At 41.9% G+C, this 24,295-nt stretch overlaps 2 protein-coding genes across 11 annotated transcripts in view; one reads left to right on the plus strand and one right to left on the minus strand.

The window, feature by feature from the left end:
- Positions 1-24,295, minus strand: part of LOC102779340 (protein NLRC3-like) — a 334,346-nt gene that overhangs the window by 47,166 nt on the left and 262,885 nt on the right. The gene's annotated exons all lie outside the window — the stretch shown is intronic.
- Positions 866-24,033, plus strand: LOC102784795 (uncharacterized). 10 transcript variants are annotated; one of them, XM_087831553.1, is made up of 13 exons: positions 3,458-3,494; positions 4,979-5,329; positions 8,134-8,466; positions 8,564-8,668; positions 9,004-9,008; positions 9,072-9,393; positions 10,765-11,091; positions 12,011-12,334; positions 18,789-19,114; positions 19,718-19,738; positions 22,386-22,701; positions 23,567-23,875; positions 23,942-24,033. In XM_087831553.1, exons 1-13 carry the CDS (start codon positions 3,458-3,460, stop codon positions 24,031-24,033), a joined length of 2,868 nt encoding a protein of 955 aa, XP_087687679.1. The 10 variants fall into 10 exon arrangements, with proteins under 10 accessions (XP_087687687.1, XP_087687707.1, XP_087687679.1 ...); XM_087831550.1 differs by lacking the exons at positions 9,004-9,008; positions 19,718-19,738 and adding an exon at positions 21,407-21,730 and having other exon boundaries at positions 9,064-9,393; positions 12,011-12,174; positions 18,956-19,121; positions 22,372-22,701; XM_087831556.1 differs by lacking the exons at positions 3,458-3,494; positions 9,004-9,008; positions 19,718-19,738 and adding an exon at positions 19,161-19,173 and having other exon boundaries at positions 4,959-5,329; positions 9,064-9,393; positions 12,011-12,360; positions 18,794-19,114; positions 22,372-22,701.

Below are 24,295 nucleotides of genomic sequence, written 5' to 3' on the forward strand. Positions count from 1 at the left end.
CCTTAAAAAACGGAATCGTCCCGTATTGAGCTGAAAAGGGACGCACTTTGTCCCGTAATACAGTGAGAATCAAAAGTAGTCTATAAGTTTTAATGGAATTAACGCTTTGTTTGAAAACATAATTCCCAGCCCCGCTCCTGCTTTGTGACCAATGAGCTGACAGCACACTTATGACAATTCAGAACCGCTCATCTCATTGGTTGAGGAAAGGTCGCTTGTGGAGAAAATACAGTAAATACAGAAAAGACAACAGATGACCACAACAAAAAGCATGGCCAACAGGGAAACAAACGCCGACACTGCGGTGCAAGTCTCAGGCGACAGTACACCTGAAGCTGGGCAAACACTGTGCGATTGGCTCGCAGGGGTTATAAGTTCGTAGGTCACGATGCAGGTCTCACACTATACCGCCCGATGCTCTGATGCGACCTGAGTCACACTGTGCCTCCATAAAATGAAGGTTATAACAGAAAATCTGTCGCTCGCTCTCCCTCTCTGTCTTTCACTCACACAGACACACACCACCATCAACTTTGCTAAACTGCTAATGAAAAACATGATCAGCTGTGATTGAGCAGCAACGTAGATCCAACTATTTTCACGGTTGTTGTGGTCGTGATAATTTGGTGATGCCACATCGAAAAGGCTCAGATGAGCTTTCCAAAGTTCTACAAGTGCCTCCATCGCTTGTGTCCAGATCACACGCTGCACAGCCGTGCTGCTCCGTCTTTTTCACCGATAAGAGCTGTTTGAGCAGTGCAGCTCCCTCAGACAATACATATGCCAGTGAAAGTAATAACCAGTTAACCTGGAAGACAGGACACTGTTGTTCACGTGAAACCGAAAGTAAACAGTATAGCTGGTGTTACTCCCTCCACTGTCTTTTATCGACGGCTCCAAATGAGATATGAATCCCCAAATATCAAGAGCAACAATGAGAAGTATTTGGATTTAACTGGTTGCTGTTTCTTGCAGGAGATTGAAGATGCTGCTGTTGCTCCTGCTCCTCACGAGCGGTAAGAAACTCTTACTATGTTATATACTATATGTACACAATGTTTATCTTGCACTCAGACCGAAGTTTTATCGCACAGGTGGATACACGCAGTGTGTGAAATTACCAATGTAATGATGTGTGGCTTTATTTGTAAGAGAGCGAGGGGTGGTGTGAGAAAGTCTGGACCGACTTTGTGTGGAAAGTTTGAGCCTGGGAGAGGCTAACTAGCCGTGCTAAGCTAGCTCGGTGAGGTCATGGCTGCAGATCTGAGATAAAAGGCTTTATTGACAGGTCCGACAATCCTTTATATCACAACAACATCATTCTCAGACAGGTGACAGGAACATGCAATGAAGTGGCCACCTATATCTGCTATTGTTACCAAAGTGTGACTGACTGGAATGTTACCAGTTAAAATCGAAAGCTTTTTCTTTTTTTTTTGTTCAAAACTGTGAGGATTGTTTATTTCCTGTTTAATCTCGCAAACTACCACTGATGCGGTAACCGGAACTGATTCCCTCTGAAAAGTGTGATTTCACCGTAGCGTTTCACTAACTTCCCAGAAAATAAAACCAAGCTGTTTAAGTAAAAATCTTTTTCAAAGAAGCACCGTCAACGTGCATAGTTTAGCTGGACAGGAAGTCAGAAACAGTAACAGTGTAAAGCAAAACAACAACAAAAACCCAGTGCAGACTAAACTTCACTTAAAAGTACGTTGGAGAGTCGTGGACACACTTGCAGATTTGTGTCTGGGCTCTGTCAAATAGTCAGATAATATAATATAGAATACAATTAATGATTACTGAATTGATTACTGGTGAAAAGAGCAGCAAAGAGAGTTTGATTAACAATTTCATGGGGTTGTTTATGGTCTGCCTCCTGAAGTCAGACAGAAACAGTGACAGAAGATACTTGACCACATGAGTTATTTCGGTGTTACATACCAGTGATTTACAGTAAATACTACTTTGACACTGTTCCAAATGACACAGAACAAAAGTAATGCTCATAATAAAGGCTGCTATATAAGAACAGACATAAATAATGAAATCGGGATAAGCTTTAAAATCCCTTTAAAAGCATTTTGATGCATTCTTAATCATCCAGGAAAGTAAATCTCCAAAAAGTTGATTCTGTTCATCTGGACGTAGAGTTTTGTGGGAGAAACTCGTTACTCATCCAAGTGACTTCTTCAGTCTCAGCTGACTGCAGGTTTCAATCTTATAAACAGTACATTTGCATAATGACTGAAACCAGCCCAGTGAAGGAACAATGGACTGGGAGGTCAGTTCCTTAACCTCTCCACTAGTGCAGACCTGTGCAGTCTTTTTTTTTTGTTTCTCTTATTTTACGGTTACAGTTTGTTTTTTTAAATAGAGTTAATCTCAACATCGCCATCACACATTCAGACTGTTTGACTTTCATTTGGAACTCATCACTTCCTGTTTTTCTACGATTCTTTGTCCTGAGCTCAGAAATAACAGCCTTCATTATTTGGACCATTTTAGCGAGACAAACAGCAACATCACATTTCAACTTCATTCCTTTTTTAATGTCTTTATTTGAAGTTTACTGATGTGTTTATTCTTACTGGCTGTATTTTTTTCCTTTGTATAAGAAAAATAGAATTGAATTAATAATCTTCATAACTTCTTTTCAGATGTAGTCTGAAACACTTTCAGTTTGTTGAAAATTGATGGATCCTTAATGAATGGGCCTCAGAGCCGCCCTCAGTGTCTAATGTGGACTGCACACAAAGTTTCAGGTTAAATGCACAAATGAGGTCCTGTATTCATCCTCGTCCTCTGCTTCTGTTATTATTCATCCAGTCTGGCTGCAGACCTTAGGTTTAGTAGAGCAAAGGATAAACATCCTAAAGGTCAAAGTTTGGTTCATTTTATTGATAAAGAGATAAGAGTGTGTTTTACAGGAGAATGTGACATGTCATAAAAGTTGGTGGCAGCAGCTGAAATCACAGTGTTAGTCCTGTAAAACACATACAGTAAAAAAAAAGAATTAATGTATTTTTTTGTATTTTTATGAGTATTTATTGTATGGACTCTAACTGTAAACTCAGTGAAGGGAAAATATTTTAGCTCAAACACCAAAATTCATTCAAGTAAGATTCTTCCTCCACACGATTCCGATTTTATTGCTGGCTTCTTCATAAAGTTGGATCTGACTTCAGTGTAAATGACCTTTGTCTGATGTCTCTTATTTAATGAGCTTGTTTCTCCTGCTTTTCCTCACTTTCCTCACAGTCTGCCCTGATCTGATCGAGGTTGAAGTTTCTGTTGCAATGATCTGAGCAGCAGACCTCCTCCCTGAAACTTTGTCAGCGAAGCAGTGTGACAGTGTGAGAGTGTGAGAGTGTCAGTAGATGATCAGCAGAGGAAAGTGAAGCTGCTGTGAGCTGATGTCCTGAAGGGCTTTGAAAGAGTCTCTGAGTTTGACAGGAACATGAAGATGTTTGTGGTGTTTGTGATCCTCCTGCACGGTAAGTACACCTTCCTCTCTCTGCTCTCATCATCAGCTTTTCTTTCATCTCTCTCTCTGTAATGTGTTGAAGTGCAGCAGGAGGAGATTTCCACCAAACACTGGATTCTGATTCAGATCAAACTAACAATCCAAAGCAGCAACTTTCAAATCACTGGATTCTTCTTGGTGGTTTCCAGATGAGCTCATGTTACAACTGGTTTTCCAGTCAAAGCACACAGATCAGAATACACAGCACTTGGACTCTCTCACACTCTTGTTGGTAGCTGTTTCATTCAGCCTGAACTGTATATTTAAACTCTTCAGATTTGTCAAACACCTGTGATATAGTTATTTCTAATCATCCCTGTAAAAAGAACTGTTGGCACAGTCAGCTGTACAACATTGCTTCAGTTCATTGAGGTTTTTGGACATTTGTTTATGCAAAGCTCTCTCGCAGTTCCACCACAGCATTTCAGTTGGGTTATGGTCTGGACTTTGACTGACCCATTGCAAAATCTTGATTCTTTTCTCCTTCAGAGATTCAGACATGTAGATTTGCTGGTGCGCTTCCTCCAAAGGACATTGTTCCAGAAGTCATGTGACCTGTACTGCCATGTTTAGAAAAGAAGCTTTGTCCTGGCTCCCTCGTAGACTTCTGGAAACGGTGTTTATTTGTAATACAATTTAAGTGGCAGTTGTTTGGTTTGTTTGTGTTTGTATTTGTGCCAGGACCACCTGTACATTTCACTAATAATGTATTGTGCATGAATTGCACATCAGCTTTAAGGGTTTCTGTGCAGCAGTTGTTACAGCTGAACTGTTTGATCATTACTTTTGACCTTTTCAGCTGTTTAATTATACATTTCTGATTCAACAGGATATTTATTTTTTAATTTTTTCTCCTTGCACAGTGGTCATCTGAGTGGCATCTCAGACTTCGGAGCTCAGAGTGAACGTTGAATGTCGCTTCACTCAGACATTTACATCAAAAACTGTTGAACAAACCAGGAGAGAGAAACCAAATCTTTTCACACTAAATTTTAATTCTCTGCTTAACGTTTTGTTGATCAGGAGAAGCAGGATATAGGATCTTGAGTTTAACCCTCAGTTGTGCGTTATGTGAAGGAGCTCCACTTGTTTCTTTGGTAACTTAAGCTGCAGACCTTCAGATTTTTCCAACATTGGCTTCGTAGATTAGTTTTCATGAACCCTGCTGTAGAAAGTCCTGTTCATTTTTGTGGTTGGTCATATGCTGCCATCATTACACCAACACTGCATGAAAAGTCTGGTCCCTTTCAAAGGTCCCTCAGAGAATGCAGCACTTTCTGTTTAAAATAAAGGTTAGAGAGTCATTTCTTTGATTTCAATCTGATTAAATTTAGATTACATGGATAGACTGAGTGTAGAAGTTGCAGATAAGGTAACCTGCATTCCAGCACGTGGATGCTGACACAAACTCAAAGCATGCTGTTAATTTGTCTTTCTGCTTATGTGTCCTTACAGTTTCCCAGCATGCCCTGGCTGTGGTGGTGGAGGTGTATGAGGAGGCAAAGTCTGTTCTGCTGCCCTGTCAGTACTCTGGTATTATTCCTGAGAAAAATCCCACAGTGATGTGGACTCGCAGTGATCTCAGTCCCACATTTGTCCACCTGCGACGAGAAGAAGGTGATGATCTCAAAAAGCAGAACCTCCGCTACAGCGGGCGCACATCAATGAGGCCTGATGCTCTGGAGACTTCAGACTTCAGCCTCACTCTGAGAAAACCAGAACTGATTGACAGCGGCGTCTACACCTGCTCCATCAGTGGTGGGAAAGAAGAAACAGGACAGAGAGATGTGCAGCTAAAGGTCAAAGGTCAGCAATTAACTGCAACTGATTATTTAAAAAACAACTGCTTACCACATTTATGAGAAAATACAGGGATTTAATACAGTTATTATTAAAAAAAAGAATTTCACACTGTACTGAATGAATTAGCTTTTCTGGTTTACGTTATTTTTGACTGATTAAAAGGTATAAAATATCAACTGCACAAAAATATACTGCTATAATGCATCATGTTACTTTCTCATATTATTTGTGGTTTGGCCACTGAATTGATTTAGATTTTGCTTTGCTTTGTTTTGGTGGGGTTGTTGTTTTTTGGTTTTTATTTCTTTTTCAAACACCTGATAATAACCTACACTCCTAGAGAGCTAAAAGCATTTACATTGCACATCATGCATCCATCCTTGGAAAGCACAGCTGGTTGGTTATTATCATGGTTATGGTCTGTCTATACTGTAGGTGAACTGCTTTCCATCAAACACCAGGATTTGGTACTGGAAGACCTCCAACTGAATACAATTCATATGCTTTTATTAATTTTAAATAATTATCAGCAGATTTAACCACAAAAACAGGGGGCAAAAATATATTTTGTGTATGAACTGCCATTTCTTCTTTTCACCTCGAGATGGTCCAGGACACCCAGGCACAGGCCACCGAGGACCCTAAGGATTGGGTTTAGACAGATTGGTACCCTCATTTTGGTCATGCTGTCTCCTCTGACAAGCAAGGCTTGCAAGCAGAGACTTGGGCAGGGCAAGACCAAAAGAAAGTTTTTGTGTTGACCAGGGCAAAAGCTGACACCAGGGACCCAGCATCAGCAGAAAAAATCTGTTACTAGCTTGGACCTAGATGCACCTGAATCTCAGGTTACACAGGTTTCTCAGGGATCTCTGATTGCTCCTGCTGGGGCTACACAGGGCTCATATCCTGTTTCTGTTCCTCACCCTGAGCACCTGCTGATGTTAGAACAGGCAGGGCCCACCTGTAGCCTTAGGCTGTCTATCAAAGAAGCTGGTGAATTGGTGCAAGGGTGCGGAAGGAGACAGAGGACAGCCTGGCTATTGGTCTGGTGAGAGGGTGGCTGGCCACAGGTTAAGCCAGCCCACCCTCTTTACCAGAGACTAAAGTGGAGATGGGGCCCAGTTGTAAAGATGTGGAGCCAGAGATGACAGGTGAGGTGTGTCTAGATGGTGGGTGGAAGCTGGGATTACAGTCTCTGGAGCTGGGTTTCCATAATAATCCCGTCATGGCAGAAAGTTTCACATATAAAACAACGATGTGCACTTAAAACTTCAGTCCTGAAGTTTTTCAGAAATCTTGAAAAATATTTTTGTGGCCCCCATATATATTCACCCCTATGGAAAGATTCTGGAGGTTCCCCTGTCCTTAGCGCCTGCCTCTAAGATCTGTTACAAACAAACTGCATATTATATAATCGGCTCTCAAACCTGGTCAGCAATTCATTTTGATTTGATCAAAAATAATTTCAAACAACTTCAATAGCAATTAAATTAAATGGTACTAGTCTTACAGAGTAAGCTGGTGAGTAACATATTTCCAAGAAGTACAGTAACCTAAGCAGAAAGTTAGCGGCCATCTGAATCTGAATCTGCTTAGATACCATATTTCTAAGCTTTTCAGGGCCGAGTACAATAACCTCAGTTTGATCTGAATTAAGAAGCAGAAAGTTAGCGGCCATCCAGATCTTTATGTCTTTTAGACATTCCTGCAGTTTTTCTAATTGGTGTGTGTTATATGGCTTCATAGAGCTGGGTGTCATCTGCATAGCTGTGAAAATGTATACTATGTCTTCTGATGAAACTGTCTAAGGGAAGCATGTGTTAATAGAATTGGTCCTGGCACTGAACCCTGTGAAACTTTGCATGAACAAATGAGTGACTATTAGATAGATTTGATTCAAATATGATTAATAAATGGTAGGACGTCCTTGAGCACTCTTGCAGAAATTGGGTCTAAAGACACATTGATGGTTTTGAGGAAGTAATTACTGAAGTTAACTCAGAAAGATATATTGGAGGAAAAGAGTCTAAATAAATATCTCCCCCTGACTCTAGTTCTTCTGATCTGGAGGAGATTAGTGCCTTGTTCAGCTCCTTCTTCCAAACCATCTTGGAGTGTGGCAGAGCAGAATGGAGGTGGAAAAAGGACGGGATCACTTCAAATCTTATCAAATTGCTGGCATTTTTATTAGAATACTGTTAAAGAGAACACCTATCAAACATTATTGCATGCAACTGTCATAACCCATGCCTGGTGTTCAAAACTATATACTCTGTTTCTAATGCCTCACAGTTTGTCTGTTTCAAAACCTCCCCTCATATGTGTAATGCAGTTTCGATTGATGAGGTTGCCACCACAAAGGCTCCCAGCTGATCTTGTGTTTTTCATCCATCTGCCTCAGCCAGATGTTCAACTGTTTTGAACCAGTTTAAGCAAGTGACTCTGGGATTCATACAGGAAGTGGTTCATCAAATTAAGCCCTCAGGTTTCCCTCAAGATGCTGCTGCTCCTTGATTTTAATAAACAGGTTTTTCCTAGTATAGGTCAGTTACTGTTGGCCATCATGAATACCAGTTTTTCTTTTGGTGTGGTTCCTGCAAACTTTAAACATTCATCAGTGCAACCTTTATTTAAGAAACCTGATATTGATCAAATTATGTTAGCTAATTTTATGCCTATCACTAAGCTGCCTGTCCTTTCAAAAATTTTAGAAACAATTGTTTGTACTCATTTGAAGTCTTATTTGGAAAAGCATGATAGCCTGGACGTTTTGCAATTCAGATAGTTTTGTTTTATTGTCTTCTCAGACCAGCAGGTGGAGATAAAAGTGGAGGAAGGCTCAGAGTCTGTCATCCTGCCCTGCCAAACAAGACCTGACATACCTGGTGACACCTCAGTGGAGTGGACTCGCTCTGATCGAGAACTCATGATGGTCCATGTGTATCCAAACAGAAGTGACCACCTTAAGAAACAGGACGACCTTTACTGTGGTCGCACAAAGATGAATGAAGACCTGCTGAGAACTGGAGACCTCAGTCTGACCCTGAAATACCCCACAGAGAGAGACAGTGGAGGATACATCTGCACCATCTACAGGGACAAAGACATCCTGAGACAGAAAGTAGTGCTGCAGGTCAAAGGTCAGTGATGCATAAATAAGTCAAAGGCCTTAGGTGTAGATGCAGGTCAGAGATCAAAGGTTATGTTGTTATTTTTTTTCCTTATGTTTCTCAACAGAACCATTTCCATCTTGGGCCATAGCTTCCATGGTTCTCTTGGTTCTCCTGGTTCTTCTTGTTTCTGGAGGTCTTTTATTTAATTTCCGATACTATTTTAAGTCAGGTGAGTGTCTCCTACTACACTACCCATAATGCCGTTAGTTAGCAGGTGTCCTCTGGTGGCTCCTTGACTGTGGCTCACACAAACTTGTTCCAGAAGCTGAAAGAGTTGAGAGTTACATGAGACACTTGAGATCTTCATGGTTTCTGCGCTGATGTGTGTGAGACATGGCCGATTGTGGAGGCTCAGTCTGTCTGTTCTTCTGCTCTTCATCCAACATGTCTGCAGCACTTTACAGGACGCTGCAGACTAGTTACCAAAGAACGAGTCAGGAACACATCAGGAACAAACTGAGACACAATCTGACTGAGACTAGAAGACAAGGAGGGGACAGGGAGGTCATGTGACCATCACAGCTGCTGCTGATGTCATCATGTTGTGCTTTGTTGTCCTCTCAGTCCCCCAGGTGGTGGAAGTGGTTTCAGGGCAGGAGTCTGTCCAGCTGCCCTGCAAAGCCAAAGTTCACCTGCTTGAAGACACTAAAGTAGAGTGGATAGACAGTGATAATGACAAGGTCCATGTGTATCAGAACGGCACTGACCACCCCAATGAGCAGGACCAGGTTTACAGAGACCGAACGAAGATGAAAGAAGGTCTGCTGAAAACTGGAGACTTCAGCCTGACCCTGAAATACCCCACGGAGAGAGACACAAAGACATACACCTGCACCGTCTACAGCACTAAGGGAAATGTTCTGATGAAAAAACAAGTGGTGCTCCAGGTCAAAGGTCAGTACAGCCTCAATAATAGAAATATGGTAAGTCCATTTATGGACCCTACAAGTCGAATCTACATGAACTGCTGGGGTTTTTGAGGGCAAAAGTATTCATATACTGTGCTTTGCATACAGTATATCTCGAGGTACCCCTAGTTTCTTTATATTTTGTTGCCAATGAGCCAAACTTTCTTCTAATTTTATAATTTCTGGCTGCTTTTTCACCCATTTTCATTCACACAAATACAAATTGAATATTTAAATAGAACTTTGCATTTAAAAGATCAATTTTAGTACCACAAATTAACAGGACAGGTTCAAGACTGGTCTTTGTACATTATAAACTACAAAACAGAATTAAACACAGTGTTTGAGTTTCTGCCACGGGTGCAATTGCAGCACTACAATTGCTTACAAGAATAGGCGCATTCATGTTCTCTACTTGCGCTTTTTTTGTGTTTTAAATGATGAACACAAATGCATCAGGGACTTCAGTTCAAACCTGGTCCACAGATAGCAGTCTGTTCACTGTTTTTGTCAGTCATCATTCTTTTAGTTTAATTCAATTCAGTTTTTTTTATACAGCATCAAATCACAACAACGGTCACCTCAAGGTGATTTACATATTAAGGTAAAGACTAACGATTAAATACCGACTGGTCCATAGACACATAGTGAGTGAAAAAAGGTCAGTTAAGAAGAAAAACTCAATGCATCATGGGAATCCCCCGGCAGCCTACATCTATTGCAGCATAACTAAGGGAGGATTCAGGGTCACCTGGTCCAGCCCTAACTATATGCTTTAGAAAAAAGGAAAGTTTGAAGCCTAATCTTAAAAGTAGAGATAGTGTCTGTCTCCTGAATCCAAACTGGAAGCTGGTTCCACAGAAGAGGGGCCTGAAAACTGAAGGCTCTGCCTCCCATTCTACTTTTAAATACTCTAGGAACAACAAGTAGGCCTGCAGAGTGGGAGCGAAGTGCTCTAATAGGGTGATATGGTACTACAAGTGTCACTGCGCTGTAGTGACACTGTCTAAGGGAAGCATCTACATTGTATTGGTCCTAGCACTGAACCCCGTGGAACTCCATAATTAACCTAAGTGTGTGAAGAGGACTCTTGTACCTAACAATCAGCTGCAGTTGCAGCAGCAGCATTGTGAGAAACAACGTTTCTGAGGAACTCTTCAGAAATGAAAGCACAATATGGACCCACTTCAACACTTCTCTTTATATTTGATTGGAGTGTTTGATGTTATATTTGTTCATTAATTTTGCTGGAGACCTCCCTGCTGGGATGTCCAAATACATTAATTCATCTAAAGAAAATGTGATCACTGTCTTTGCTGTCTGTACAGCTCATGATGTGCTTTGTTGTTGCTCTTAGTGCCAGAGGTGGAGGTGGATTCAGGTGTGGAGTCTGTCCAGCTGCCCTGCCAAACCACAGTTCACTCACTGAAAGAAGCCAGAGTGGAGTGGACGGACAAAGAGAACAGGAAGGTCAACGTGTATAACAACACCTCTGACCTGCTTGCATTACAGCATCGTTTTTTCAGAAACCGAACAAAGATTAATGATGGCCTATTGAAAACTGGAGACCTCAGTCTAACCCTGGAATACCCCACAGACTGGGACAGAGGAATCTACACCTGTACTGTCTACAACAGGTATAGAAAGATCCGGATGAAGAAACAAGTGGAGCTGAAAGTCAGAGGTCAGTGCTGATTGACTGGTTTGAAAAACTCTCTAATGCGTTAAACCAAAATAATTAACTTTTTTGAAAATGTTAAGAATACAACGTAGAGATATTTGTGTTTAAATGTAGAGCACAAAGTAAAAAGTTGTTAGAAACATAAGTACTCAAGTAAAGCACAAATACACAAACACTATTAAACTAAAGTACAAAAACAACGTATTTGTACTCTGTTACTTCTCACCTCTCAAGATGTTTCACTTCAGGCTCTGATTTTGTTCTCAGATATTGAAGTTGTGTCCCGTTTTCATCATCCTGCAAAACTGTTCATGTTCAACACGACTGATGGAACAAATCCATTTAGTTTGGCTCATACCATCTGATCATCAGCAGTTTTTAGTGGGATTAATTTGCATTCATTGAACATCGTTTTCAGAGTCAACTGCATCAAACTTTGATTCCAGCCAAAATCAGTGACGCTGAAAGGGAATAAATGAGTACAGCTTCTTTAGAAATGAGAGATGAGCTGAGTTGATCCCAAGGATTCAGTAATGTTGCAGCAGAAACAAAAACACTTTGATGTGATGAAGGTTTCTGTGGCTTCATGTTGCAGATGTGTGTGAAATTCTGTAAAATACAATTAAGATTCATTGGCAGAGAGGGTTGTTCTGGACAGAAACAAGATCATGACAGAGGGCATGTTTGATTTAAACTCCTCTTCAGTGATACATTTTAAATCCCCCAAAAAACAGCAGACAGTAGCTCCACAATGACAGGAGACATTACAGACACTGATCAGCTCAAACGTCTTTAAAACCTGCTTTGACTTTCTACATTTCTGTCCTGTTACCTTCTGCTCTGATGTGCTTCTGTCCTCCAGCTTTCTCTGCAACTCTGAAACCTGCTGCTGTCTGTCATGTTGTGTTTGTTGTCCTCTCAGTCTGTCAGGTGGAGGTGGAGGAGGGGGCGGAGTCTGTCCAGCTGCCCTTTATAAATACAGAAAACCTGCCTGAAGATGCTAAAGTGGAGTGGAGACACTATGAACCATTCAGGACCGTTTATGTGTATCAAAACGGCTCTGACCAGCCTGACAAACAGGACCAAGTTTATGTGGACCGAATACAGATGAATGAAGACCTGCTGAAAACTGGAGACCTCAGTATGACCCTGAAACAGCCCACAGAGAGAGACAGTGGAGAATACAGATGTGAAGTGGACAGCACACAGATCTACAGATACAAAACTGTGCTGCTCAAAGTCAAAGGTTTGTGTGTGTGTGTGTGTGTGTGTGTGTGTGTGTGTGTGTGTGTGTGTAGGTGTGTGTGTGTGTGTGTGTGTGTGTAGGTGTGTGTGTGTGTGTGTGTGTGTGTGTGTCTGACTGTGTTGTGTCTCCTCTGCAGGGAGAGTTCAGGTCCAGGATCAAACAGGGGACATCAGGAACAGAAGCAGCTCCATTGATCCGACTCCTCTGATGGCTGATCAATCAGTTTGATCTGTGTGTTCTTTGATTATTGATCAGTGATGTCAGAGTGGAGTCAGTGTGATGTTGTTGTTGTGTGTTTGAGACTTTTAGTGTCCATGAAGGTCTCTGCTGCCGTAGATCCTCTGAACTGTGACAGAGGTCTCACTCTGGAGGAAACTCTCAGCACTTTCCAGCAGCTCCTCCATCATGGAGGACGTTCCCTCACTGTAACAGGTGGAGGAGAGAGGAGAGGAAGCACAGGTGGATCCTCTGAGGAAGAGGAGCGTTCCTACAAACCACATGATCACATGACCAGAGTTGTTTATGATAAAGTCACATTGATCAGTTTTCAGAATTGTCTTTTACCTGTTATGTCACCATAGTAACTGACTGAAAACATCCATTTCTGTTGCTTATTATTATTTCTGTTTTTCTTTATTTCAAGCATGTAAATAATCAGTAAGTCACCATGATGGTATCACGGGACATGTTCCAGTTTGAAGGTCGGTCTCTACCAAAGCCTGTGATCACTTTAAGAACCTGTGGTCTGTATGTCGTCTGTCTTTGTCCTGGTCCTCGGGTTTGGGGCCATGTTTGAGTTTTCGTTTGTATTTAACTGATTTATTTGTAATTAAATTATAAGTTATTCAAAATTGACAGCCAAGTTTAACTGATTCATAATTTTCTTCCATGTTTGTTCATGTTCATGTTTTTGGAAAGCACTTGGTAACAATGGCTTTGAAAATGTTTTCTGAATAAACCTTTTTTTTATTATTATTTACTTTTTTATAGTGTTTTTTGTTTAACCATTAGATTTGTTTTCCCCGTCGATGTTTTCCTGGATGTTCCCGTCTCACCTTGTTGTGTTCATGTCTTTGTCCTCGTCTCTGTTATTATCAGCTTGTCTCTGAATTCATTTGGTGTGATTTTACTTTTGTTTCCTGTCTCTGTCACTATTCATTAAAATCATAAAGAATGAAATCTACAATAAACTGTTCACCGTGTGATAAAAAATGATTTTTAAAAAGGCTTTGGATTTAAAATCGTACAAGTTGTTTACACTAGATGATTAAGAACTTCAATCTCTGTACATGCTTTTAATGCTCGCTGCCATCAGTGAGCTAAAGACAAACGTGTTGCTGCAGAAAAACTATTATTATTACTCATTTTGGCCAGACAGACACTTTTTCTCTCTTGTAGTGGCTTTTGTGGTGGTGCAGTGTTTATTTCATGCAGTGGGGTAAACCCAAATCATGAGATGGTAGCTAAGTAAAATGGTTATGAGCAAAAGAACGCATGTGTTGCTAATTAATATCAAACGTAATATAATGAGTTACAGATTTTATTATTTTGTGTGAATTTCAGCGCCCCCTGCAGCCCAGGAAAGCACTGGTAAGCCTTAAAAGTTTGTACCTGGGTTAGAGAGATCCCACCCAGTTCTTTTTCCTGAACAAGCAGGACAAAGTGACAGACAAGCTTTAAATAAAGTGACAAAACACTTCAGTTAAACGCACAGGAGCTTAAAGTGACTTCATTAGATAAAAAAGTGGAATGAATGAATCAAATTCAGATTAAAAACGAATACGATGCGTTTCAGAGTTACTGTTTAAGTTCATGTAAATGTGTATGGGTGCAATAAGCAAAACAGAAACTCATTACAGCAAGTGACACGTGTCTGGAGAAGCCTCCATCACAGCCAGCGTTACTGTGTCATAGAGTAACAAACGGCACCTTAAACCATCTACAACTGAACAGCTGTACCTAATAAAGTGGCTGCTCACAAATGTAGTGACAAAACCCCTGTGGCTGATACTTTGTTATCGAACTTAAACTTTATGTGAGCCCTTTATTATTCAGTATTGAACGTAGCCAGTCTGCGTTCTGCTGCTCTTTATTCAAACTGCTTTCTTTCCACATCTGTCCTTCCCTGTAGTTAATTTATGCTTTCTATTTCGTTTTGTAGGGTGGCCCCTAGAGACAAAGCATGTACAAACTCCAAAACACTTGCAAACTCCAAAACACTTGCAAACTCCAAAACACAACAGAAGTGCTCCAGGACGCTAGGGGCAGTGTTGAGCTTTTGTTACCTAGTAACTACACAAGCCAGGAAGTACCAATGACCGGATTTGGGGTCTGCAGCCTTAAAGGCCGCATTTTAAGGCCGATTACGTCACAGCCACACGACGAAGGCTGTCCCAATTCAAAGGCTGTTCGAAATGCGGCCCTCAAATGCGTCCTTGCATCATATTGCTGTAATTGTTTATATGCTTTACATATTCTGAGGTAAGTTGATCTATAGTGTTACATCATATTCTATAATGATGCTATGTGTTTGTATACTTTCTGCCCAGTTTGACCCATTTAGCAGAAGTCAGCCTGTTTAAGGCTCTGATATCTATTCTTTATGACTTAAAGCAGTTATGACATGGTCTGATTTTCTCACCCAATAAAGGAATATTTCATATATCAGTCTACTCTTCATGTTATCAGACACAGTTATCACAGCTCGTACATTTGCTTTTTACACATATATGTAAGCAATGAGCCAAATTTAGTAATGCCAACATACTGAAGGAACAACATTTGTCTCTTATATATGATACACCTATATATGCACTGTCAAAGATACTTGTCTTTGAGTGAAGATTTAAGGTGATAAGACATATAAATAACTGCAACTTGAATCTGTACTGAGGCTCAGGCTTCACTGCTGTAATAGCTAATAATGATTAATATAATAACTATAATATTGGCCATATTATATTTATATTACCAAAGTGATATGACTTTAGTCTCATGAACAACATTAGTTAATTGTTATTTACTAACTAATCTTAAAAAACTGTTCAGTACAGAAATGAAGCCTAAAAATCATGTTTTACTGTCCTGTGGTCTCAGCCTCAGATACTTATCAAATCACACAAAGCTCATGTAGAAACAAACAAACAAATGAACAAAATATGTTCTCCTTCATTTCTCTCAAACAAAGTTGTATGACACGTTTCCAGTGGTTAGTATCATGGTTGCTAGGCAACCTGGGAAGCGCGACGGAGACTAGACCGTCCCATACAGACAAACTTGCCGTTTATTTTGCAAATCGAGCTCAACACTGCCCCCAGCGTCCTGGAGCACTTCCGTTGTGTTTTGGAGTTTGTACGTGCTTTGTCTCTAGGGGCCACCGTAGTTTTGCAATATTTTATTTTTAGAGCACGTTACCTGACTGGTTTTGTCCCTGCACTGTTCTGTGTACCTTTTAACTATTCTTGAGCCAAAATGTCCTGTAAAAATTTGAACCTGAAACTTCCCCATAAACTCAGATTTCCAAGTCCTAAAGTCGGAGCAGCCCCACCAACCCCGACTTAACCATCAAAGACGGCAGCAGTGATTGTAAGGAGCGGTTCTGAATCAGGCGTGCATCAGCTATTTATGCGTGAGTCGCTGTGTAAACCACACAAAGCAGTGCACAGGCTCAGTCTGTGACTGTGCTGCAACAAACAAAAGTAAAAGAGTTCTTATGCTGTGGCGTTTGGATGGTTCTACGTGCTGAGAAGCAAAACAAATCCTGTTTGTCGTGTTTTTCCTGGAACATAACAGCAGCTGTCAGTAGTTACAGCTGGAGGAAGACGGGGCGTTTCCCTCACATACAAAACACAAAGTTACAGGAACAACAGTGAGGCGTGTGTGGGAGCTCTGCTTCTTCCAGGGTTACCGGACGTTGTGGCTGCAGTGGTTTATAAAGGAGGATAAAGATGTTGCTGTTTCTCCTGCTGAGCGGTAAGAAACTCTCTGAGCTCCGTTTACCTGTTTAACCTGCACTCAGTCACAGCACAGCGCCATAAATTCACTCATTCCTGGAAAACAGCGACCTAATGAGGTTTGACTTTACCTGTGAGAGTGTGAATGACGTCTGAGAGGCTGAGGACCAACAGACTGCGGGCTTTCAGGTGAAAGTTTCTAGCAGGAGACACTAACCAACCACAGTAGCTATGTGCTACAGTAGCTCAGTGTGCGTGGGCGACGCTGATATGAGACATGAGTGCTGATAAGCGTTAAGTCGCATGTGATTATTAACAATGTTTGGAGAAAACGACACGAGGTTAATGTGTTGCTGTCGGTAATCAGAAAGCACCTCTTGTCTTCCCTGCTCAGCTGTGTGGTTTTCCTGCGATCTAAAACTATTTTACAAATGTGGACATCCAAACATGAAAAAATACTGATTACACAATATATTAAAAACCTAAATGCGTGTGAGGACGCTGTGAGGAACCTTGGAGTCATTTTGACCAGGATATGTCCTTCAACGCACATATTAAACAAATATGTAAGACTGCGTTCTTCCATTTGCGCAACATCTCTAAAATTAGAAATATCCTGTCTCAGAGTGACGCTGAAAAACTAGTTCATGCATTTATTACTTCCAGGCTGGACTACTGCAATTCATTATTATCAGGATGTCCAAAAAACTCACTGAAAAGCCTTCAGTTAATCCAAAATGCTGCAGCAAGAGTACTGACAGGGACTAGAAAGAGAGAGCAGATTTCTCCTGTTTTGGCTTCCCTTCATTGGCTTCCTGTTAAATCCAGAATTCAAAATCCTGCTCCTCACATACAAGGTCTTAAATAATCAGGCCCCATCTTATCTTAATGACCTTGTAGTACCATATCACCCTATTAGAGCACTTCGCTCTGCAGGCCTACTTGTTGTTCCTAGAGTATTTAAAAGTAGAATGGGAGGGAGAGCCTTCAGTTTTCAGGCCCCTCTTCTGTGGAACCAGCTTCCAGTTTGGATTCAGGAGACAGACACTATCTCTACTTTTAAGATTAGGCTTCAAACTTTCCTTTTTGCTAAAGAATATAGTTAGGGCAGGACCAGGTGACCCTGAATCCTCCCTTAGTTATGCTGCAATAGATGTAGGCTGCCGGGGATTCCCATGATGCATTGAGTTTTTCCTTTCCAGTATTAATAGACCTCTCTGCATTGAATCTGTAGCGACTTCCACAGTCGCTAGAGGTCGGGGATGGAGCCTGCCTATTTGCCTGACGTGCTGTCAACTTTACGCAATAATGCGAGAGGTGGAATTGCTTGCTTATTTATTAAAGTGCTTGAAAAGTTTACAGAACAATAAAACATCACAGGCTCTAATGCAACAAGGGGAAACTCGTTGTGCAGCAGTCAACAAAAACTACGGCTACCCAGCCCTCCTCTCTGTCAAAATCAAACCAGTGAAAGACAGACTAACAACGCCCTCTTAATGTCACCGCTAGCACCCACGTGACTCCCATTACACATCACCATAGCAACCAAACAAATGAAAACCCAGTGATCATCAAAAAATTCAATACATTTAGTTATGGCTCCTACAGAATCATATCTGTTATATGATTGTTGGGTTTTTCTCTGTATCTATGAAGCGCCTTGAGGCGACTTTTGTTGTGATTTGGTGCCATATAAATAAAATTGAATTGAATTGAATGTGCACCAATGGCCTCATACTCACAGATTACATCAATTTCTAATTATGTTAGTTATTTACAAATTGAAACAATAAAGGGCAATTAAGTTCTAGATTTTATTTATGTTTTGGTCATTTGTGTGTTTGTACACCTGGTTTCCGATAATAATGTCACTTTTCATTCATCATTTAAACTCTGGGTCAAACCCAAAACATTTGATTTGTTTTTCTGTTGGTGTGTCCTCAGTTTCCCAGCATGCTCTGGCTGTGGTGGTGGAGGTGAATGAGGGGGAAAGGTCTGTCCTGCTGCCCTGTCTGTTCTCAGGTATTACACCTGAGGACACCACAGTGATGTGGACTTGCAGTGACCTCGATCCCAAATCTGTTCACCTACGAGGAGAAAAAGGAGGAGACGATGTTAGAGGACAAAACCAGCGTTACAGCAGACGCACATCAATGAATCGTTACGCTTTCATCATTAAAGACTTCAGCCTCACTCTGAGGAAACCCACAAAGACTGACAGCGGCAACTACACCTGCTCCATCAGTGCTGGAGGGAAAGAACGGAGACTCAGAGACATCCAGCTGCAGGTCAAAGGTCAGCAACAAGCCCAACACCTGCTGTAATTACAGGTCAATACTCTAGTCAAAGGTCAGAGGTCAAACTGACGCAAATTAATTCCCAAAGTCTTGTAAAAATACAGATGAAACCCGCAGCATTATTTAGCACAGATGTAACCTCAGAGGAAACACGAATTTTGCTGCTGCTTCTACACTTTATGTTGTGTTTTCTTGTCCTCTCAGACCAGCAGGTGGAGGTGAAGGTGAGGGAAGGGTCACAGTCTGTCATCCTGCCCTGCAACACAACACCTGACCTGCCTGAGGACACCACAGTGGAGTGGACTCGCTCTGACCTCGGACTCATCACAGTCCATGAGTATTCTAACAGAAATGATGACCTAATGACTCAGGACGAAGTTTACAGAGACCGAACAAAGATGAGTGAAGACCTGCTGAGAACTGGAGACCTCAGTCTGACCCTGAAACACCCCACAGTGAAAGACACGGGACGATACATCTGCACCATCTACAGGGACAAAGACATCCTGACACAGAAAGTAGTGCTGCAGGTCAAAGGTCAGTGCTGTAAGTTGAGGTCAGAGGTCAGTTTTCTAGATACAGGTCACAGGTCAGAAATCTTTTTTATGCTTCTCCACAGAACCATTTCCATCCTGGGCCAAAGTTTTAGTGGGTCTCCTGGTTCTCCTGGTTGTTCTTGGGTTTTCTGGAGGTCTTTTTTTTCATTTGCGGCACTATTTCATGTCAGGTGAGTGTCTCCTACTACACTACCCATAATGCCGATGGTTAGCAGGTGTCTGCTCATGTTTCAAACCTCTTTTCCCCACTCTGCGACACACCCGCCGGGGATCAAACCCTGGTTTGTGGCTCTATAAAAAGGAACTCCGTAAACCTTTGACATCTTAGTATTCATCACTGACTGTAGAAAATTTTCTCTTCAGAATGTTAGGGTCCCTGGGTCGTCGACCCAGTGTTCTGTATTTTTGGTTCTTTGATTTTGTTATTTCATTATATTCTAGCTTTGCTTTATAGGTTTTAGGATTATTCTTAGTTTAGGTTCTCTGGGTGGGGTTTGGTTAGAGTTTTAGTGTTCTGGTTTTCTGTCTGTGCTCCATAGTTGCTGTCTCTCCTGTCTGCTGTATCCCCACGTCCAGTCAGTGTCTGTGTCTGCCCTGGTCCCACGTCTCTGTTCCCTTTGTTATAGTGCTTGCCTGTGAGTCTGTGTTATTTTTCCTGTTTTACTTTGAAAGTCCGTGTCTCATGTTAATGCGTCTGGTTTTGCTTCCTCTTGTCTCGTTAGGCCTGATTTGCCCCAGCTGTGTCTCCCTCCTGTTGCCCATTACCTGATTGCTCCCTCTATGTATTTAAGCCCTGTGTTTCAGTTTGTCACTGTCACAATCTACTCTTATCTACCCTCACGTATGCTGTGTGGTTTTTTTTTCCCCTGCCTGTGTTAATGTTTGTACTTTGGAAGTTTGTTACTTTGAATTCAGCATTAAAGCTGTTTTGAGTTACTTTCTGTCTCCGGAGTCTGCACTTTGGGTCCTTCTCCTGCCTGCACACAGCTGTTCCATAACACAGAACTGTAGCCAGCCAAGTCAGAGCACTCTTGAGACAACCATTCATTTAGTGTTAATGGTGATAACTTCATCAATTTCTTCACAAATACAATTCTAACCATTAGAGAAAGAATTACCCACAAGATCAAGGTAGCACGGAGGGAGGTTAGCCAAGTATCGGAGCTGCAGAAAGGTGCTACAAGAAGGTGCCTAAGAAGTCCAGCAAGCTGTCGATGTCTGAGGCCTTACAAACTGCCAAACAAATACTCACAGACTTGGCCAACTGCCAAAAAATGTAGTCAGATGATAACAAATAGAGAAGGTCCTACCAATGGCTGGACAAAGCTGGACAGAGGCACTAATCATGGCAGCACAGGAACAAGCACAAGATCCACAGAGGCTGGGGTCTATCACACCAGGCAAGACCCCAGGTGCAGGCTGTGTAAAGATGAGACAATCCAGCACATAACAGCAGGGTGCAAGATGCCAGCAGGCAAAGCATACATGGAACGCCATAACCAAGTGGCCGGCATAGTGTACAGGAACATCTGTGCCGAGTATAACCTGGAAGTCCCGAGGTCAAAATTCTCCTAGGGTGATGGAGAATGACCGAGCTAAGATCCTGTGGGACTTCCAGATACAGACGGGCAAAAAGTTGGTGGCTTACCAACCGGATATAGTGGTGATAGACAAACAGAAGAAGGTGGCTGTAGTGATCGATGTAGCGGTACCGAGCAAGCTCAGGGTACGCAGTGTTATTGTATATGCATGTTTCTGCTTTAATCTGCTGATACTGCTTTGGGCTTGGTGGAATTTAAACACAACAACATTGCTGGCAGAGGTAATGTGATTACACTATAGTGTAAATTGCATAAACCAGCACATCAAACAGGAAGTCTAGATTGATTCTCTCTTTAACAAAACCTAAACTCTGATCCAATTCAAAGCTTAGACAGAGCTGATAGTTGAGTGGATTTGACATGTTCTCATTGCCTTGAAGCCTTCGAAATGTCTTCCTTTCTTCTTCTGATGAAAACCCAGAAGTCCTGAGTAGTCTTTCAGGCATGGTATTCATCAGCCCCAGGCTGAGGCTCAGTCTGTCTGTGCTTCTGCTCTTCATCCAACATGTCTGCAGCACTTTACAGGACGCTGCAGACTAGTTACCAAAGAACGAGTCAGGAACACATCAGGAACAAACTGAGACACAATCTGACTGAGACTAGAAGACAAGGAGGGGACAGGGAGGTCATGTGACCATCATGTTGTGCTTTGTTATCCCCTCAGTTTACAAGGTGGTGGTGGATTCAGGGGAGGAATCTGTCAGACTGCCATGCAAAGCTGTGGTCAGATTACCCAACGATGCTAAAGTTGAGTGGACGGACAATTCCATTTCCAACAGGAAGGTCCACGTGTCTGACCAGGTTGGAGAACAGGACAAGGTTTATAAAGACCGAACAGAGATGAAGAGGAACCTGCTGAAACCTGGAGACTTCAGTCTGACCCTGAAATACCCCACAGACAAAGACACAAACACCTACACCTGCTCCGTCTACAGCCACGAAGGAAATCGACTAATCATGAGCAAGAAAGTGGAGCTCATTGTCAAAGGTTAGTCGTGTGTTTATATTCAGAACTCACAGATATTTCATATAATCCAAATTTGTTAGATTTGTTAGATTTGTTAGATCACCATGGTAACTGATGCTGAACACATCAGCTGGTCTGCAGCAGGTTATGTTCAGAGTTTGAGGCTCAAATTGGCTCAAAGTGTCCCATTTTCACTGATTGTTTTCCCGACGACATGCTTCAAGTGTGATCTGGATCCTCTGCTGAAGGAATCTGCTTTCTATCCACAACCTGTTGATCCGTATCTGACTAACAGCAGCGCAGGAAGCCCTGCAGTTATAGAGAAACTGTCTGAGTCGCATTGTTGCTGCAGTTTACCTGCAACTGCTGATGAGGAAAAACAGGCTTTAGATTTTGTTGATCCAGCTAAAACAAAGAAAGTCTGGATGTGTCGATCTTGTGTCATAGGACACCTCTCCGATAACAAGTGCAGTATCATTGTCTTTCAAAGACTGCAAATAAAGCTTTTATTCTAAAATAACACTGAGTTCTTTAGGAACCAGCTCTGCTGATGATTGGACATCAAAGGCAATGCTGTCAGAGAGGAATCAGTCAACCATGTTTTAACTGCAAATGTTTAACTTATTCAGTGCAATGCTTATTGTGCTCTGTTGTCTTTTCAGTCCCCCAGGTGGAGGTGGTGGATTCAGGTGTACAGTCTGTCCAGCTGCCCTGCAAAGCCACAGTTAATCTGCCTGAAGACGCTAAAGTGGAGTGGACGGACAGCTCACACAGGAAGGTTCACATATGGCAGAACAGACCTGGCAACCTTGAAGAACAGTTTGTGTTTTACAAAGATCGAACACAGATGACTAACAACCCGCTGACAACTGGAGACCTCAATCTGACCCTGACATACCCCACTGACTGGGATGGAAAGACCTACACCTGCACCGTCTTCAACGGACAGGGAAACACCCTGATGAAGAAACAGGTGGAGCTTAAAGTCAGAGGTCAGATAATACTTTGTTTTTCACATGTGATGTACATAATATGGACGTTTCACCTTTTTAACACTAATTTATTGCCATACTTTATCCTTCTAACTGCTAGATTTCCTCAGTGAGTTAGGAAAGGTAGAGCTTACTGATCAGCAACAGTTTGGAAATCGATCAAAGCTGAAGGAGAATCTGTGAGAGCACAATCTTAAAGTGAACTCTGAAGTTGATCTGCAGTCATCCCAGGGAGGTTGTACAACAATAATTGAGACAAGGACGCACAACACAAAGAAAGTCTACTTGGAAATCTTTCTTTAGTGAAAAAAGCAAGAGCGAACCAGATTTACCCAAACTAAAAGCATCAAAAGTCAACAAAAGGCTCCTGATTGAAAAATTAGAAAATGTGGAAAAGGGACTTACAATATCATTTCCATTACCTTAGTTTCAACTCTGTTTGTGCTTTGTCTTTATTCAATTGGAGAAGATTCTCAGCAATCCTGCTTTTAATGGTCTAAGCGTCAATTCCACATCTTTAACTTAGAAACATTTCACTTCAAAAAAAGAGATGTACAACTGATTGTCATCTGCATTGTGTAACAAGTAATGTCAAAGTGCCTGAACTCTGGTGAAGAGGGAACGGATATAACAGAAATAGTAAGGGTCTCCAAAACTGCTTGTCTTGCCTATGGTGTGTCACAGGCTTCAGTAGAGGACCTGTGCATCCACGTAATCATCAGCTGTGAACAACAGAACAAAACACTGAGACATGGACAGGCAGTAAAGTCCAAGCTTTATTAATCTCATATGAGAGGGAATCAAAACAGTGTCAACTCAAAGAGAAATTTTCCCTCGCAGCTTATGTTGTTTGTTGTCCTCTCAGTCTATCAGGTGGAGGTGGAGGAGGGGGCGGAGTCTGTCCAGCTGCCCTTTCAAACCACAAAAGATCTGCCTGCAGATGCTAAAGTGGTGTGGTGGGACATTCATGACAGGAAGGTCCACGTGTTTTCAGACCAGGCTGGAGAACAGGACCAGGTTTACAGAGACCGAACAGAGATGAATAACAACCCGCTGAAAGCTGGAGACCTCAGTCTGACCCTGAAACGTCCCACAGAGCAAGACAGTGGGACATACAGATGTAAAGTCTACGGGAAGACCAGCAGATACAAAAAAGTGCAGCTCAGAGTCAAAGGTTTGTTTGTTTGTTTGTTTATTTGTTTCTTAGTTCCTGTCTGACTGTCTTGTGTCTCCTCTGCAGGGAGAGTTCAGGTCCAGGATCAAACAGGGGACATCAGGAACAGAAGCAGCTCCATTGATCCGACTCCTCTGATGGCTGATCAATCAGTTTGATCTGTGTGTTCTTTGATTATTGATCAGTGATGTTGTTGTTGTGTGTTTGAGACTTTTAGTGTCCATGAAGGTCTCTGCTGCCGTAGATCCTCTGAACTGTGACAGAGGTCTCACTCTGGAGGAAACTCTCAGCACTTTCCAGCAGCTCCTCCATCATGGAGGACGTTCCCTCACTGTAACAGGTGGAGGAGAGAGGAGAGGAAGCACAGGTGGATCCTCTGAGGAAGAGGAGCGTTCCTACAAACCACATGAGCACATGACC

The sequence above is a fragment of the Neolamprologus brichardi genome, chromosome 3 (assembly GCF_056152115.1).
Source record: "Neolamprologus brichardi isolate AB-2024 chromosome 3, ASM5615211v1, whole genome shotgun sequence".
Lineage (NCBI taxonomy): Eukaryota > Metazoa > Chordata > Actinopteri > Cichliformes > Cichlidae > Neolamprologus > Neolamprologus brichardi.

Excerpts from the sequence above, each read along its gene's own strand:
- LOC102784795 (XM_087831553.1), top strand. The coding sequence starts at position 3,458 with ATGAAGATGTTTGTGGTGTTTGTGATCCTCCTGCACG. Across the intron at positions 8,467-8,563 it reads AGTAGTGCTGCAGGTCAAAG|AACCATTTCCATCTTGGGCC; the intron begins GTCAGTGATGCA and ends GTTTCTCAACAG. Across the intron at positions 22,702-23,566 it reads GGTGGAGCTTAAAGTCAGAG|TCTATCAGGTGGAGGTGGAG; the intron begins GTCAGATAATAC and ends TTGTCCTCTCAG.